Source organism: Chaetura pelagica, unplaced genomic scaffold (assembly GCF_000747805.2).
Source record: "Chaetura pelagica isolate M959 unplaced genomic scaffold, ChaPel_1.0 scaffold29, whole genome shotgun sequence".
NCBI classification, from domain to species: domain Eukaryota; kingdom Metazoa; phylum Chordata; class Aves; order Apodiformes; family Apodidae; genus Chaetura; species Chaetura pelagica.
The window spans coordinates 712,677-732,333 of NW_009970720.1; the positions used below are offsets into that span (position 1 = coordinate 712,677).

Here is a 19,657-nt window from a genome sequence, read left to right on the forward strand (position 1 = left end):
TCCAACAGGTTCCTTCAGTTTTGTTTTGTATTCTTTTTATTTCATTCCAGTAGACACAGAGGGGTGACGTAAAGCCCTAGGACTCAGGGGAAGCAGTCCTTGCCAAGCTGGCACAGACTGTTATCTTCAACATGATAACACTGCTCCTTCCTCGCTGCCCTGAGGGGTTCCATTTATCTATGGCTGATTTCCAGCAATGCCTAGAAGGCTGCTAGGACCATAGAAGGCTGTTAAAGCAGTCCTGATTGACACTGCATCAGCTGGAGCTGACTCAGATGTGGCACAGAGACCCCTCCCAAGTCTACCTCTCCCCTGCTTTATTCTCTGCACTGAGCAAAGCTAAGGCTGAAGAACTGTGCCCCTACCAACTTTCAAATTTCATGCATGACACTCGTTCCTTCTACCTCTTCCAACGATGCTGGCTACTTTTTCACTATCAGTGGCCTCTTGGGCCAGTCACCTGTGGGACAAAGCTAACGGGCCTGATAAGCTCAGAAACAGTTACATACCTCTTGGTGGCACCACAAATTCAAATTTGCCTACCACAAGAATAAAGGCCAGGGTGGGAAATGAGGTTTAGCTCTGAAGAGCTAAAACTTCCTGTTTCTGCAGCCGCTGGGTGAAAGATGAAGATGAGAACAGCCTATCTGCTGATGCAGCTGCAGCAACAACCACCACAGGACCTCGCCTCTTCCCTTGTTGGCCTGGCTTCCCCAGAAAGCCAGGGTAAGTAGGCAGTGGAGCCACAGCTGTCTTGCTGCCTGTAACACCCATGCTGCTCCAGCCTGTATTGGCTATGTCTAAGCTGGCATCAGATCAACTGCATCTGCCATGTGGGCCCCTGGAACAGATTAGAAGCTGGGGAAAAGGGGTTTCTCCCTGGTTCCCAGCTGGTACCAACAGACTCTTCCCTGCAGCAAGTCCTCCTTACCACAACACTCAACTCAGGAGGTGGCAATGTACCTCACAGAGTTTCACTCACTGGGCCATTAAAGAGGCGGGAGGTCTGGAGCTGGCAGCGCTGCTGAAATACCATGAGAGGTTTTGGATCCTGTGCCCTTTTACAGGCAATTGTTATTTAGGGCTAGATTTTGAGCACACTACTCCTGGAAGTTAAACACAACTCTTGGTGTGTCTGCAAAGAAGGAAGGCACATATTTGCCTTGGTGCCGATCAAATGCTACAAATTAATGACTCGTTTAACAGACAGTTTAACTTACTGAAAAATCAGAATTCAAACAGGTACTCCACAATATTTCATGTAGAATGGAGAGCATTTAATCCAGCAGAATACATTTATATGTTCCCCAAGGGAGCTACTTCAGTTTTAAGAGAAGGCATTGAAAACCCACAGACATTTTTAGTAATTACAACCACAAAGTATGAGAGCAAGAAAAAACCCCTGAACTGTGTCCCAAGTTCCTCCACCTGATACAGTTTCATAGTGCATGTTACTAACCACAGTGCAAACCTCTATCTTCTGCTTTTCGAGTTATTTCCTCCCCAGAGCTGTACTCCTGTGCACTGCAAAGAATACCTACAGAGCAGAACACAGAAGTAGCATGGAACAGCTAAGATGTTAAATGGAGCAGATGAAATACTACTGCTCACTAGAGCTTCACGTTTCAGGGGTAGCGCTCCAGCAAACATACCGATGTGATGACTTCAAGGTCCTTCAGGTACGTTCGTTCTGTGGTGGCTACTTCTTTAGCAATGAAGTAAGCTTTCTCAGTTGGGAATCTCTGCAAATTGAAAACACATTAGGTTTTCATCTGCTTTTATGGAGCTGCTTTCTGTAGGAAAAAAAAACTGCAGACAACAATCACCAAGAGAGTTACAAACTAATGACCCTTGTTTGTGGTTACTGTGACTCACGCACCAAACCCCAAAGCCATGAAAAAAATTCTTCCTTGCAAAATCAAGAGAACAAGCAGTTTCTATGGGTTCTTGAGAGACTTTTTTTCTGCCAAAGTGATTTCTACAGCTTTGGGGTGCTGATATTTGTTTCAGCTCTTTCCACACATACAGAGCAGGACATACTCTAGAGTTCACAAGAAAATTCTTTTCAGGCTAGATAACCATTTGAATAACATTTGACAAATACCAAATGTGACAATATGACAAAAACAGTGTCTGATTATTACAAGTTTAACTGTCAATATAAGAATCTAAAGTAAAAATAACAGCATAAAAAAAATGAAATCCATACAATTTTACCAGTGTGGCTGGACAATGTAGAAGAGGAAAAGAATTTTTGGGTAAGCTATAGATTTCAAATGTCAGGGAAAAAAACCCAAATCCCCCTGTGTTATCTAAGAGGCAAAAGAGGTTTTGACCTCTTAATTCTGAAGAGCCAAAGGATCCAAATTGCTCTGTGTTGCTCAGGAAGCAAACGGCAAGACCTCCACATAGATCTGTTGCTTCTATGTTCCCTTCCTGAAGATCAATGATGCAGAGGATGCACTAGAAAGGGGGAGACTGCCTGAGATTTTCCTAGTCAGGATACAGCCCCATAGGAACCTTCATCAGCTGGTATAAGTTGGTCACTGGCTGTTGTAACTTGAACTGACAAAGAGAATGATGAGTCTATTAACGACTTTTCTTCTTCTCAAATTTCTCTCACGTATCTTGCTAACTATGAACAGTGGGAAAAGAGATCTTCCTTACACATGCTCCCACTTTCCACTAAAGCCATCTGAGTTCCTACCTTCTTCCTCCTGAGATGCTCCAAGCTCAGTAGAGAAAGCAAGTGACAGAAGGACCAGAGCAACACCCTCTGTTGCCCTGCAGCAGAGTGATGAGCCAGAAGGCACCCAGACCACCTTGGCTCAGAGAGAATCACTTCTGTCTTCAAAAAGCAGTTTTGGATGTGATGCTCCCTCATGGCTTTGCTGCAATGATGGGGCTGAGCCAAATACTTCCAGCTGAACATTGAAGGCTGTGGCTCAGAGAGGGCATTTTCTGCTCCCACAACCAAAGGTTCCCAGTGGTGCTCCCAGCACAGACTGAAGAGCCTGGGCTGGACACTCCTGCACAGGCTCAGCGCTGTTTCTTTTCTTTCTCCCACCTGGAAATTTCCTCTCCAGTAATACAGTACAGTTGACTGTTTTGTTACAACAAACCACCACAACAAAACAAGCGAGATTTCTAGGAGATCCTGTCAGAACAAGCTTTTAAGGTTGAAATGACCAGATTTACCCCACATTAACCTTAGGGACACAGAGCTACCTATCTTCCGTCTGCTGCTTAAAGAGGAGCTAAAGCCCCTATTCAGAAGGATGAATCCAGGGCACTGAGCCCTCAGCAACAGCAGTTCTATGCTTCTGGCCTGACTCACTCCAAACTGTTGAGTTTGGCCTGAGGACAGCAGATACCAAGTGACCCAACTCAAGTTATGTGTGCACATCTGTGATGAGGAACATGCAGGGGGGTGTAGATATTAGTCACTTTGACAATCAGCAGTAGTTGCAACACAACAAGGAAAAGAGGCAAGGCCAACTGCCTTTGCCTTACCTTTCTTTTGACCTCTTCCTCATCATCAGTCCTGATGCACGATGGGTCATTCAGCAAAGGGCTGATCAAGGGAGATGACTGCTTGGCATCAGGGCTCAAGTTTGGAGATAAAGACATATTTGCTACCGATGGTCCTCCTTGGGAATTGATGGAAAGCTCTGAAAGGTGAGGGCTGCCAGTCAGAGAACCTGCTAAATAAATGGTAAAAGAGAAATCAATTAGGACAGGCTTTTCCTACAGAATACTACAAAGAGCTACAACCCAAAGTTACAGCTCGTGAAATTACACTACAAGACACAGCCATTAGGGTCCTCAAAATTAGTCCAAAAGGACTTGAGACCAGAGGAACTGCATCCACTTGCATTAACCAAGGAATTTGACTATTCTTTTAAGTGATGAAACTGGCTGAAGTTAGTGTCTCTGCAGGGAAGGGATCAAGGCATATAGGATTGAGCTGCAATATTTATTGCTAAACATCAAATAGCGAATTTTTCACCATTCTATGAAAGAGAATAAATAAAACAATAAGGAAGTCACTCTAGAGTGTCATTGTTTCTAGTAAAGTAGAACTTGAAGGACTCAAATCAGTACTTCATAGGGAGCTACAGAATACAAGTTGAAACAAATTTATCTAGTGGTAGAGAAAATGAAACAGTGACTTTCTACAAGTGTTGTTGCTAACACCAGTCAGATCTAACACGAAGAGAGACAACTACTAGTTCCCAATTTCTACACATAACACAAGTATGTATATTATACCTTGTAGGTCTTTCCATGCTCCTCTGATTGTTTGGGATGGAAATGCTAGCATTACATTTACATAAGAAAAGCAAAACTTTTAATGTACAAAGCTTGACAACTTTAGATTATGACAAATACGAAGTCCCATTTAGTTTTGGATTAAAAATATTAAAGAATTAAACAATTAATTACACTTCCATGGATTCATATACACTACATTAAATGTTACTGAAATTAGCATTTTGTCTTCTGGGAGGCAGCCAGACTACTGACAGCATAAATAATCTGCCAAAAATGCCCAATGTTCTTCCAGTTATTCCCTCCTTCAAACCTCTGAAAATCTGAACCTGCTTTAGAAGATTTATCCACCACGTGGAAGAACATTTACAGTCTGTACTCTTTTGGCATCATACAGTAAAACCAACCAAAAAAATACGACAAGCTCTCGATTACCAGAGCTAATAAGATGTCTTGGTTTAAATATAAAAAACATACATCACTGTATATAATTATGGTAAAATACATTTTACTATCACCTGTTTACATCCTCCCTAGGTATGTGCTCCTGTTGCTACAACGCCACTGAGATACTTCAGTAAACAGGGGCACCAAAAAAATATAATTAGGCCAGTAGAAAAACCTATTTATTTTCTGGAAGAACTCAAGATTTTTTGCTAGAACATTAATGTTTTCCAGTTCCAAACCATTTCATGTTTATATGCCAGTCCTTTGAAATGAGAGGGAAAAGAACAATACAGTTATCAGTTTAAGTAATCATGACAGTTATGTAGCCTATTATAAATCAAAGTCAAAGCAGTATTTGTCTGAAATAAAGGTCTGTATTATTACAGCTAGCAAGAAAGGATTTACCAAGTTTCACACTAAATCAATGTTCAGTGAAATTTGAGAAAATGCCACGGCTTGTTACACAAATGTCAATTTTATTGACACTAGCACACAACTGTATACAGTGTTTTCAAAAGAAATGGAATTCATCATTGAGAAATAGTGAAACAGATTAATAGCAAGGCTGTAAGGTTAAAAGTACTTTAGTCTACATTACAAAAGACATAAGAAAAATGGTATCACCTTAAACCTGGAAACAAAGAAATTCTGGCACTATGCCTGTCATATGACAGTGAATAAATGATTTGCACCTCTGTGAGAAGTTCACAGGCATTATAGTCTAGAAGTTAAGTAGCACCTATCTGTGATAGATAGATACAGATACATTGACATATCTACCTACCTCTTTATAATCCTAGATCTAACTTCTGCTGTACTGGAATGTGTATCAGTACAACTCAAGTATTTTAAACTATAAAAGATCAAATGGACAATGAAGTAAAAAGACTTCCTAACCTACACTTGGAAGACACAACTTGGGAAAAGTATGGAAAGTATCACAAAAAAGGTGCCTGGTGGCTCAGAGTTGAGAACACATGCCATTGAGCAATGACTTGCACATCAATACATCACTGACATTCTCAAAGTTATTTTGCAGCAAGCTGAAATGTTACATCCTCCTTTTTGGTCTCAGTGTGGACATCAGCACTGACCAAATCCAGCCACCACCACCTACAAGCAACAGCTCAGTTAGACCCCAGGTGCCAATATGCTGAAAAAGTGAAAGTTAAAGCTAGGTATAAGAAAGTGGCTATATTACAAAAGGGTCTCAAAATGCTGTTATGTTAGCACATTCTGGGGCCTAATAACAGACAACACAGTCATAAAGACCAACACATTTGCTGTTGTTCTGGTAAAGGTGGGAAACAAACTCATTCTGCTGTGAGAAAGTCAGTAAGTCATGAAGAAGTGAAAATGGAAGATTTTCTCTCCCATCGCCAATCAATCAGGACGTGTCATGCTGATGGGTCATGGCAATGCTGCAACTTTCTCTTTTTCATGGCAGTGAGCAACAAATAACCTGCACGAATCAAATGGTCTTCCCTCAGTGTTCATCTGACCTCCTGCCACAGAAAGTATATTCATACAGGCTTCACTCATCAGCTACATACTGCAGAATATACACAGAAGGGATCAAACCTTATTTACAAGGTACTGAAATTACTCACATTTTACCCTAAAGGATTCATTGATTGACAGGCAATTATTAGCATGTCAGTTGCCAGATATCAAACAGTACTGCACAGCACATCAGAGACTTAAAAGGCTTGTGGCTAGCAACGTGGAATTGCCTCTGTTCATACTTCAAGTGGTTTTTATTTAGGTTCAGGCTTGGGCCATCTTGCAAATATAATGGAGCCACATATATACACACAAACTAAGAGACAAGTTTACCTAAGGATTGCTTGAGCACATACTAATGATATCCTTGGTGGAGTGGGCAGAAATTAAGCATGTGCTTCACTTATTTTCTGAGCTTGATGTTTAAGAAGAGAAACAAACACAGATTTATGACAGCGGCAAATAATGAAAATGCATAGGCCAGATAAGCCCATCAATGCCAGAATACAGGGAGTGGTTCTTAGTTCCACTGAGCTAGTTCACACCTCAGACACTGGGGAAAGTTGGTGCAGTAAGGCAGGTGATTAAAAAAGTAAACCTTGATTGAGAGCTATCCTGAAAAAAAAAAATCTAGAAAACAACAGTGGTGTTTTACACAGCCCCAGGACATGAAACTATGGGTTATCATCCTAAGTATGACACGTATCTCAGATAACCCCTCCTCAACATACATGTTCCACGTGCTATGTAAAATGAAGCCAGTGGTTAAAATCAAATACTTAATAGCTGTACCTCTGTCAAAACCCACATGACAGTTGCTCGCTGCAATTTGGTGGTGGGAAGGCATGGGAGTGGTAGGAAGATGTGGGTGTCCAGCTGGAGAGGGACAGGCTGGACTCTGTGCTTGGCTGGCTGGCCATGACCCATCCCACCAGAGGTACCTGCTTTACCCTAGGCTCATGCACAGATGTTAACCCACAGGGACTCGTACTGAGGCTGATACCTATGGAGATTTGGGCTGGCTGAGCTATACTACTTTAAAACATGCCCACTACCAGAATGAAATAGTTAGCACCTTCCCGTTAATGAATAAAATCTCTCCTGGAGGTCAATTCAAATCACAGGTAAGCAGAACTGCTTGCTGTCTCTTTCTCTGCTGACTATGTAGACAGCATAAAATGACCTGAAAACCCTAGTCCTTGACTGAATTGACCTGAACCTTGTCCCCAGTTAGAGACTTTAACCTAACATGGGAGGACCCTCCTCTTTGTGAGGAAGATAAATGGGACTCAGGTATCCTGAAGATACTCCTCCACTACTCCTATTCTCCTGGAACTGCTGAGCAACAAACTGATGCCATTTAGCATTCTGCAACTGCTTCAAAAGAAACTCCCCATCCCTAAACACTGTGTTTTAACATCATGGAAGTGTACAGCAGCATTAAGATGCTCCTGGGTATGTTCCTCTTCTGTGGAGTATCAAGTGAAAATGACTCAATTATGGAAACTGAGAGGAAACATGAACCATTACTGAAGGTGACTGAAATTCTGCTAGAAAATTTCATGTACAGCTACACTGCTCACTCTTAACTCAGCTGTTAAAGAATATATTGTTCTCAACGTTTATTATTAGAAATTAAAATGTCTTAAGAACCAGAAAAGTGCCTTTTTCAATATTTGGAACTTTCTCTCTTAGGCCTGCTCCATGGGCTGCTCTGAAGTCAGAAGCTTGTGACATCCAGATCCCAGTTACTCTGCTTTAAGGGAAGAATAATGTTTTCTGAACTCTAGGTTTGTAGATGAAACCCAAGCTGTTGCCCCTTTGTCCTCTGCATTACTGAGCATACCACTTACAAAGGCTCTTTAATAAGAAAGCATCTGACAGAACTGCCACTGCTGCAACCACAGCTTAGTTTCCCACAGTCACAGTGGTTGCACATCTCTAACTGGTACCTAAAGGCTAACAGTAAGGGTGTCCATCCCTTCTCTCCCCAGCTGTGAACCAGGCAGCTGAGCTAAAAGAGATACAGGATGCAGGTTCTGCTCTCCCTCAATGCAAGAACAAACCCCAACTGACTTCCATGAAAGCTCAAGGGGGACCAGTTCATCAGGCTGCACACCTCTTACTCATTAACCAAAACAAGCTGGAGTGCTGGATACAGTTTGTTAAAATTAAAGATCTTCAAAAGTAGTTACACATCAACAATAAATTTATGTACAAACATCCCTGAAAGCAGTACCACAGAATTTGAGGAGGAACAGGAAGAAAAAACAACTCAGGAAGAGAACCGATGTCACACACAACCGATAACTCTGCCTGGATTGAAGAGGAACACGACAGGGAGAAAGGTTCACTTTGACTTCACAGCTTCAACATGGGTGCTCATGGCAGGAGTGGCAGTGAATGGCAGGGATTTGGGAGAATGGTGCACCTTCTCAATGAACCAATTTCCTCATATTTAGGACAAAGCATCAGCTGGCAAATGGACAGAACAATTAAACCAGTGACAGTTTTAAGGCAAAATACCAGTTAGAATGAGTAAAAGCCTTCAGTACAGGTAAAACTAAAAATAATAATAAAAAAAATTAATTCCATGCATACACAGGTAAATGGCTTGACATGCTTATAGCCTCATCAAGCTTAGTGTTGGTTTAGTAGCCAGCAACCTCTCCAGTTGGTAAAGGTCCATGCTTTATTGGTATACTGCAGTATTAGACAGCGGTAAGTGTGAAATCAGACAGTAACTGCTGTTGGCCTACATCAGGGTGTGTTCATATCTTAAGAACAAAGAGTAAACATTACAGCCTGGGAAGAATACAAGGTCACTGGGCATCAGTCCTTTGTCTAGCCTTGATCCTTCCAGACAGATATAGAGCAACGTACAGAAGGATTCCCTGCTTTACCCAAGGTTAGGGCTGGTTTGCTTTTGTTTGTCTTTAAACCAACATGAGACAGCGTTACAATGGAATTGAAAATGTTCAGCCCCCATGTAAGCTTATGCCACAGATACTGTCCATTTCAACAAGATATCTCCCCAAGACTGCAGTGATCCTGCTTACGAGCTACAGCAGGCAGACTTGATCATCTTTGGGTACAGCCTTCATTAGGAAACGAAGGGTAATCTGATCATGCTCAATGAAGCCCAAACGCCCTGAAAAACAGACCTCCTTTCTCCACCCTCCCCCCCTCCACTCTTTTGCTCTTCAACATGGTGTGGTTTCTCATCTTGAGACTCATGACCCGGTGGGGGCTTTCTCCAGTTCTGAATTGAGGAGTGCTCTATGAGACAGGATCACTGTAATAAGAGGAATTAGGTACTCCCAATACAAATAGGTATTTCTGCAGTAAAAGGACATTGAGACAGTGCTCCAAACAATGCAAGGAACAGAAGATACACCATGCTTTGAGGATAGACAGAACATTGAAAAGGCTTTTTCTCCCATAGAGGTACATGCTGACAAAACAGTGCATACAATGAAACAAAAAATGTTCCTCTTTCAACAGTATTAAACAAATGACAAAAATGAGAATGAAGTCCCCAGCATTTTCAATTGCAAAAATTTATTTTGATTATCAAGATTTCTTTAAAAAATCTATGCATGTGCACACACAGAAGTCAGGAAAGGGCTGGATAGGTGAAACACTGCCAAGCTTAGGAATTTCTGTTAGTGGATCCAGGTGAATTTTTTAGCAGAAAAGGGGAAAAATTCAGCTAATCAAAGATTTTTAAACGCCTCATTAGAAAAGGAACATCCATGAGCTCTAACATCCATTGAACTAAACAGAAACGCCTACCTCTGATCTTGCTGTAAACCATTAAATGCAAAAACCTGTTTTCGCCTCAAAACAGGATTTGAAGCATTTTAAAGAAAGTATCTAATCTAATTTTAACAAGCTTGAAAGCTCATGAATCAGAAAGCATTCATTTTCCTTCAACCACCCATGTTCAATCAATGACAGCTGCATCATTACTCGTTTTAGAGTTAATTTTTGTCAGTAGGAACTGTGGATTTTTATGGTTCCTAGGGGTCAAAACTTCACCAAAAAAATCCTCAATAAAAATTACACCTTAAAATGCTAATAATTCTAGAGCAAACTAAGTATTTACCATCATGTCATGCAAATTAATGATCCTAAGGTCTTTACCCCCTTTACTGTAGTAACATCACTGTTACTTACACTCAGACTTGAGAAAAACATGCCTGTGAATACACAGCTCAGCCAGAGACACAGGCTCTCCACATCTTCTAACATTTAAAAGAAAGTGCTCACTGCTTTTAATAACAAACAACACTAAAAAATATCTTACTCTACGTGCTCTTATAGACAAAAGAATTAGAATAGAACACAAAATACTCTAAAGAACTGCTACATGTCACCCAAACTAGGCTTTTTATTCATATGATGCCTCTGATTTTTAAGTTCTGTATTATAAAATAACAATGGCATCACACAGACTGACCATAGGGAGAAAAGCAGAAGATGCCTTTGTTCAGGATCCACATGCTGCACAAGAATTTTTTTCTGTTACAAGTAAGTAAATAAGATATGTGCCCATGTCTAGGCATATTTCAGCATCTGTACAAATTACTGGAATAGAAAAGGAAAGATTTTGTTTCTTTTCATTTCCTAGGATTTAGATTTCCTTTGCAGAACCTGGCAGCATGGAAAAAAAGTTTTTCCTAATGTAGCTTGACTGAAACCAGAGTCTGCTACTACTCACATCTGAGGAAACTTACACACCAATCTAATCTTTGGGACCTTCTGATGTTCACACTGTCCATCAGCCCCTTACAATCAGAACCTGCCAAATCATCATTGTCAAGTAGGAGACACCAACTAACCGCTAGGTTTCTGACAAAAGGGCTGCTCTCCTACCACTTGTGTCTGACAGCAGCTAACAAACTACAGGTGTTTATATTAAAAATTGTTCCAGAAGATTCAATTTCCTTCCTATATTTAGGGTCTCAATTATTTGGTATGGAGAACAGAATGATCCCCTAAATGAAGAAGAAAGAGATGTGCTAAAATGTACAGAAGGTGCCTTAAGAAACTACACTGTTCGGAGAGAGCAGCATTAGTGGAAGACTAGAAAGGGCTTTGGCTTCCTTCACTTTGCACATGCCTGAACACAGAACCTCTTTCATTCACACTCCAGTTGATAACAACCACATTGCTGGATAAGGTGGATGTCTGGTGGTACACAGCCTTGTGCACAAAGGTAAGAGACACCCAACTCCTTCACACGTCTCTTAAGTTGCAAAAAACCTGGACTGTTAATTTGTTTTTCCTCATTAGACGTTGAATTGCGGCAATTAAAATTTCATTCTAAAGTCACCTCTGACAGCAGTCTAATGCTTCATTATGACAAATGAGACTAGTTAAACAAACATGGCATTTGACACAATGCATAGGTCAGACATTCTTTCTTCTGTTGAAGAACTGTTCCAGAAATTGCCACAATTCATGCTAATTGCATATAAATCATACTGATGAGATCTGAATCACTGGTTTTCAATATTCAAAACCAGGTCTGATTAATTAGTTCAACTAATCAAAACAATTCTTGCTGTTCAAGTACCCTAAGAAACTACTAGGGCTCTAAACTCTCAGGAAAAGACCAGAACGCACACTGTGTAAAAGGGAACTGTAAATAAATAAGGTTAGACATTTTTGGAGTGCTTAAGATATTTCCTATTCTTCTCTTTTCCTTTGTCTTTCTAACCCTGGAGCTCCCCAGAGGAAACTTCTACTGACTATGGAGACTCTGCATGTGGGCATGTTTACTGTGGGACAGGAGAAGACAGAATTTAAAACATTATCTGCTTGTTAGTGAAGAAAAGGAGGAGCTATAAATATGTTTTAGATCTGTCTAACCCATTTTCCATTTGATTTTCTCTGGTCATCACCAAGTAATGGCATGTACAGATAGAGGAGCCAGACAAGAACCTCTGCACAAATGCTACTGCTTCAGAATGAATACAGCTGCTTCAACTAATAAAGTTGCTCCACAAGCATCTGTGAAAACACAAACCAGGATGACAAATATTTAAAACTAGGTCCTAAAGCAATCTGGTTGAACAATACTAGCCCCGTTCAGTGAACTCATTTGCAAACCATTATTTTTTCACCCTTTGTGATGTTACTGATTATGTTCAGCACTGCTGATGTTGCTCTGTTGAGAAAATGCTGTCTAATTTTGCATGCCCTTTATTACTGAAGCAAGTTGGTAGGTTAATGTAATTTTTCAAATTCCTAACATGCAACTCTTTCATTATGCTTATCCATCTACTTTATAATTGATATCAGCTCCATATAGCTCAGATAACATACATGCAAATAAAGCAAACCTAAAAACTTTCAGTTACATGTTCACATTTTCCAGCTACAGCGATTTCTCTTCCAGGTGTTGTTTTTTTTAATAGAATCTGGATTTAGCATGCCCTGTAGTGATTAATGGGATGGTACCTGTTAGGCAGGCCTATGAGCTCTATGGGTGATTTGAGACAACAGCAGCACTAGGCTCACATCCCCTTCAGAGAACAGCCCGCTCTGTCATGCACAAGGTAGAAGTTTGCCAGGGAAAACTGACTTAAACTGAAAACAGTGCAGTTTAAGCCATTCAGATATCAATTATTCAAAGCTCCATACCTACAATATTCTATGAATCCTACATCAAACTGCCACTATCCACATTTCCTTCACCTAGCCCAATTTATTCCCAAATTTTATATCCCAGGTCACTGAGGAAAACTAGATTCTAGGCAAGACTGATATGAAAAAAACCCCAACCCTCCAGAATATCCCAGGACATAGTACATTTGAGCTGCTGGTGAGCTGGAGGAAACTTAAAATTGTCTTGATACAATTTTTTTTCATTCACTGTAGCAGATGATTGAACATGGCTGAGTACTTGAAATAGCAAAGAAAAAAAATCCAAGTGCCTTTTATCCATACACTAAGTGGCTCTCCACATCTGGGCATTATTTGGGGACAAACTCCTAAACTGCTTTTGTAACTAGACTCCATATTAATCCAGCTATGTGGACAGACTTAGTTCAGTGCAGGGGGAAGTTGTCTGGAGGGCCCAAAATGAGTCTTCCTCCTTGTCCTCTGCAAGGACAGAAAATGGATGGCTCCAGATTACTCATTTGGAGTAAATGTAGCTACTTGATCTTGGTGGGATTCAGCTCCCTCATTTGCAGCAACTGCCTACAGGTATCTGGGCACTTCAAGAGTATAGGATTTAAAAGTTAAGTCTAGTGAATAAAAAAATTTAGAACTGTTCAGTATCATTAGCTACACTCCAAAATCTATTTGAACTGGTGGGAGATTAAAATCTTTTAATTGGTCTGTAGTTACCTCTGTTAGTCCTGAGACACAAGTGTGCTTAGACCACTGTCATTGACCAGGGTATGAAGATCCATCAATGACTAACACAAACTGACAGTCCTCTTACCTGGTGCGTTTGAACTAGAACAACAAGAATTCCCTCATCTCACCTGCTGCCTTGACCAAGGGTTTCTGTTCTTTCCTCCAAGGCCTTTCTATATTTGTCCCACAGAAATCCCCCATGAATTCTGAGGGACCTGATCCTATGTGAAAACATCAATTTAAAACAGCTTTCTCACTTCACGTTCTTGGCAAGCACCCAGATATGAACCACATGTCTGGTGGAGGAATTTGGCCCCACAGACTGTTTTAATTAAATGCTTGTCTACTGATACTAAACTGAACTCAGTGGCATAGGAGCTCTGCAAAAATTATTCATCCTAAATGAAATTATTCCTATTTACAAACTTTATTTCTTCAAACTGGAAGAATTCCACAGGTGTTATAATAAAAAACCCTTAAACATCTGAAGTTGAAATAATGCCAGACGATAGGAAAAAAGTCAGAGAGAAATCCTTGTCTTTCCTTTTTGAGAATATTATTAAAAAGGAAAAAAACCCAACAAACTTTTGAGATACTTTCTTAGCAGCTAAGCTAACTCCAGCTATCAGCAGATCTGTTTTTGTAAAATTATAAATCAACTATCTTTGTAGGCATATGAGAGAAGAAATCAGGCCTGAAAACAGTATTTGAAGGGATACAAAATAGTAAACACCACTTATAAAATTTTATATTCACTTAAATCCAAACAATATGAATGCTGTTCACCCTTCTCAAATAGCAGAAATGACCACAAATCCTGTTGTTGAAAATCCATTACTTGAACTCTAATTTTACTGGCTAACAAAGCAATTAATTCATCTTATGACAGATTATTATTACTATTACTGTACTGTATCATATAACTACTGGTACTTTTGCTGTACTTGCAGCAAAAAAAGTCCGAAGGAAACTCATGCACCCCCACTCCCCATGCTCACGCTATCTGCTGATGCAGGCTTCAGCTAGCTACTTTTCATCTCACACACTGAAAAGTTCAAGGTTATTATTTTACAGCTATTCTAAATCCATAACACAAACCACCTTCTTGTAGAATAATACACAAGCAAGCTTCTCCCTAATTATCAATTTCACTGCTTCTAGGTTCATGCTTTAAACTACAGGAATAAATGAGAGCATTCCCTCTCACTGAAATACCTCTGTCTAAAGAGAGGCTTTAAATCATTCCTATAAAAAAAACATGGTATTTAATCTTCAAGAAAACCAATATAATAAAGGGGATGAGCAAGTTAAAAGTTCTATTTACACAAAGATATATTTTGCTGCAAAAAAAGTATATATAACAAGACATGCCTAAGTACTGTATGTATATTTTAAAATATCCTTCATTCAGATTAAACTCCATTAAAACGTGCATAGACCAAGGCAGTAGAAAAATTAAAAAGACCTCTTATTCTATTATTTTTGTAAAAAAAATCTTGAAAATTTTATATTGTCTAGATTTACAAAGTTCTGTTACTTGTTCATCAGTGGGTGGATTCATCATTGCTTCATGCATGTACTGCATGAGGTGGATTACTGCAAGTGACCTGCAGTTCAGTCAGTGCTGCTGTTCATCACTTAAAAGTCTCAAATGTAGGACCCTTCCCCCACAAAAAAAAAAAAAAAAAAAAAAAAAAAAAAAAAGTTAAAATTAAGGCCAGTGTTGAAGAGCACATGTTGCCTCCCAGCTCTAATAACTGCAGGACACTTTCCACACAGGAGACCTTTCATCTGGATTTTCTTCATTAACTCCGATAAACTATAATAAGTTTATACTACATTACAGCCTTAATTCTCAATATTTTTAGCCTGTGAAAAGGAAGTTTATAAAAAATTCATCTCTCCGTCCTTCTACACATGTGCCAAAATCTCACTACTCTATGTACAGTATAGAAGATAATCAGCCTGGACCACAGTTAGTCCCATCATTCTCTATGTCAGGGCATGAAAAATATGTAAGGTGGCACTACTAAAAAAAACAGCCTAAGACAAGACTAATTGGATCCTGTACAGATAAAGATTTTTCACAATCAAAGCAAAAAATAAAATCAAACAGCCACCATCTCCAAACCCCTCACCAAAAACCACCCACAACAGAACTTTGATGTCTCTGTGAATAATTCCACTGAAAGAATAAGGGAAAAAAAATCTCTTGCGACTAATCTTTTTACCACACTGATAAAGGATAGAAAGGATTGCCTTTCAAGTAATACTAATACCACACTTCATTAGAGCTGTTTCAATCCAAGTTTTTTTTTATCTTGAAAGGTATCTTTCATTTTGTTCTCTTACTTCCCCAAGGAAGAGTCTGGAGATTCAAAATCTCCATCACCAAATCAGGCTGTTGAACCCACTGAAGAAAAGCCAATACTGTCATTGTTCCTCCATACATGCCTAATTTGTACCCTCTGTCCCTCAGTTAAGAGTATAAAATGGGTTATGAAGATGAGTAGACCAAACACATTCTTGCTATGAAAAGATGTTGCAGCATACTTCAAGATTTCAACAAGTCTTGGTCTTAAATATCAAGCTGCCTGTTTTTGGCCATGTTTAATTTTTTTTTCCCCTTAGCTCTGCTGAGGCACTCATAAATTGCTCTCCTTATATGGGAGAGAAATATGTTACAATAGACATACAAAAGAGCACAACCTACCCACTTAATTTCTTTTTTTTTGTTTTGTTTTGTCAAAATAACTAGTCAAGTGTCAAAGAATCTACAATATACACCTAAAATATGACTTCACACAAAGAACAGGTGAGTGCATAAAGTCTTACAAAGGTACCTAAATCAGTAATAATTTCCCTCTGCTCCTGCCTTTCAGAGGAGATGCATTAACTGTGAAGCTTCACTGAGACTTTTCCTTATTATTGTATTTCTAGCATCCATTCTTTCTCTGGCTGGTCAGTACAATGATAACATGGGAAATAGCCCATGCACAGAAATTTTTACCAGCCACTCTTCATGAGTCCCAGACGATGCAATTACTCTAATGAGCAATCACAGTACCCCCTGGTCTCATACACCCTGGTTCCTAGCAGCTGAAGACCTGCACACCATCTTCATCACTGAGGCCAACAGACACATCCTCTACATCCTCATCAAGCTGAAGGCTTCCAAAGGAGTACTTATTTCTAGGCATGGGAGAGGAACTCAGCACAATGGGATTTCCAAACACCAAGGGGTGAGTGAAGGGGTTGATGATTTCTGACTCGGAATCACTCGATTCTGTCCCACTGCTGGTGGAGCCCTCCATCATCTGGATTGCAGCCCTGTGATCCATCGCACCACTGGAATGCAGCGACTGCAGGACTGGGCTCTGCTTTGGCTGTGCCCCAGCCGGCATACCATTGGCCAACATTTTGCCTTCTGGAGAAGACATCTTAGCCACCCCGCCTCCTTTACAGTGTCTCTCTGACCGATACTCCTGCCTAGGGGTCGAGGATACCTGGCTCAGGATAAATGGATCTGTAACTGATTTATTGCAGAGGTTCGGGATGTTCTGCGCACGAGGCCGTTGAGAACCTGGAGAATACCTCCCATACCCATGGCAGCTACTGGCATGGCTATCCTCCTCCCCAGTCCTCACCCTGCAGTCATACCCATTTTCTGAGACATAACCCTGAGAGCCAGTTCTACTCAAGCTCATGTTAGGGCTTGACCCTTTGCTACTGGGAGGCAATGGACTGGCCAGAGGACTGCGGCTCCCTGGCCCCTCAAACATTTCATCAACTAGTGAGCTATGCCTTGGCATCCTGGGGCTTCCCCCCATGTAGAAGGAGAGATTAGCTGGGTTATCATCCAGGTACTCTTCAGAGAGATACTGGGAAGACTTTATAGAGGCTGAGGAATCCCTGTATCTAGCTCTATTGCGATTTTCGTCTCTATAGTGAATATAGGCACCACTGGTCAAATCACCCTCATAATTGTCATTTGTTTGGGAATATGACCGGGTTATTTGTCCTCTGAGGAGATCATACTCGCTATCTACGTCACTGCAGTCAATGAAAGGAATGGAGGTGCTGCTGCCATGAGCAGCCCTGGAAGCTGGACCTGTGCTTGGTTGCTGTGACTGAGGTCTGTTCTGCTGCATCCTGTCCTTAGGAGTTTCCTCTTCTTCCTCCACTGTTGACACCACTGCTCCATCCACTTTTTTGCTTTCCTGTGGGCTCTTCTTCAAGGAAGGGCTCTTGTGCTGTCCAACATCTTCCGTTGAAGCCTTCAATTCCTTCCCTTGCCGGCAGCTCTGCACTACTGCAGCATCGTTGTTCTCTCCATAGGCAAAGCCAGAGCTCTGGAAAGATAAAGGAGGAAAGGCAAGGGGAAGGCAAAAGGGGAGGGAGGGTAAAGGGGAGAGGTTTGGGAGGGAAGGGAGCCAGAGGGAGAAGGCTACATGTAATTATGCATTAGAATTTTGCACTTCATCTTGTGGCAACATAGGAGTCTCTTGAAAGTATAAGAGGTAACCCAAGCTTCAAAATTAATTAGAAATAAATAAAGAGGTCTCCGTTGTTTCTTAACAACAGAAAAGTACATAAGCTAAGCAAGGGAAGAGAAGGCAGACAGAATATGGTGATACCTAAAAAGGGGTATTTGAGGTGTTCCAATGCCCTAAGGCAGCTACCAATAGTAAGAACATCTAACTGCTTGCACTACTCTGAGAAGCTGGAGGGACAAAAAAGATAAATGCGTAAGATAAATTTTGCACAGCCTGCTTATTTGCACTAAAAAAGCCATGTGTGGGCTTCTGAACACTGCACATTTGATCCCTGGAGCATACCTGCCACTAATTCCCAGGCTGGCTTACCTGCACACAAAAATGCATGGCATCTGCCAGTAGCCATGCGCCATATAGTTGAACTTGTCCTAGCAATATTAAAATGCTAAAGATCTTTGAAAAGGGCTGCATTTATAGCATAATTTGCTGAAGTTCTTAGATCTGCAGGAATGAGAGAGCTTTTGAATATCAAAAGGGAGCAATGCAAATAAGGTGAGGGTGGGGGGTAGTGTTCTTAAATACATTAACTTAGAAGCTTGCTCTTGCCGTTTAAGCTCGACCTAGTGTAAGGTTAGGTGATTAAAGGTGCCTCTCCACAAACACATATGAGCACAGAGAAACACTGGCAGGTGGAACAACGCCAGTAACCTACTCAGGGAAGTGAAGCTCCCTGACCACACTCCTCTGGGAGCTGTCCCAGTAGAGCCATCAGCCCATGATCTGGGTGCATCTGGGATGTCAGCAACTGGAGAGACCAAAGCACATATTGATTGGGTGGGTAGGTCAATGTACAATTGCTAGCAAACATTTAAGTGGACTAGATGGTGAGTAGGACAAAAGAGTTGGGAGCCAAGTACTCAAGCAGCCATAAATCAGGCCAGCCATTGGAAAGACCATGGGGTCTGGAGGTCAATTACTGGTAATGTCCTAAGTCTGGACCGTGTCTGTGTGTGATGTAGCCAGGAACCAGAGGCCTCACCTGTCAGCTAATGGGTAGACTGGGTGTCTAAGATGAATGACCGAAGGAAGCCACAGTGCTTGTGTATGTAGATCTGACTACCTGCAACTGGAGTGGGGCTGAGCCTTGGGGGCTCACAGGTCCAGGTGTCAGCCACTAGGAGACCTGGGGATCCAGAGGCCTGCTACTGCACAGGCCAAGTGTCTGAGCTCAACTGCAGGAGAGATCACTATTGTATATACATATAGGTAATTACCATTTGTGAACTTTCATCCTCATCAGGCAAAAAGTGGAACACCGTGCGGCCACTAGCACCGTTTGAGCTTGTGGCAGTGCTGTTTTCTGTTTGTTTACCTGTGTAGCTGGCTGGGTGTATCAATATTGTATATGTTCATTTCTGCAGGTGAATACATGCTCAGCCTCACTACCACCAGCTGGACCTGGGAACACACAGCAGCTGCAACCTTGCCAATACTGGGCTACTGGGTTTGCAAACTCCTAATGCCTAACAGCTGCTAACATAACAAAAATACTTTACATATCTACC

General features: G+C 41.0%; 1 protein-coding gene across 1 annotated transcript in view; it reads right to left on the reverse strand.

Annotated features, from left to right (window-relative positions):
* The window catches only part of FARP1 (FERM, RhoGEF (ARHGEF) and pleckstrin domain protein 1 (chondrocyte-derived)), a 170,924-nt gene that overhangs the window by 29,461 nt on the left and 121,806 nt on the right, over positions 1-19,657 (reverse strand). The window contains exons 12-14 of the mRNA XM_010006334.1: positions 17,708-17,948; positions 3,514-3,701; positions 1,653-1,742 (exon numbers count right to left, since the gene is read on the reverse strand). Coding sequence (XP_010004636.1) covers positions 1,653-1,742; positions 3,514-3,701; positions 17,708-17,948 — 519 coding nt within the window. The remainder of the gene's footprint in view (positions 1-1,652; positions 1,743-3,513; positions 3,702-17,707; positions 17,949-19,657) is intronic.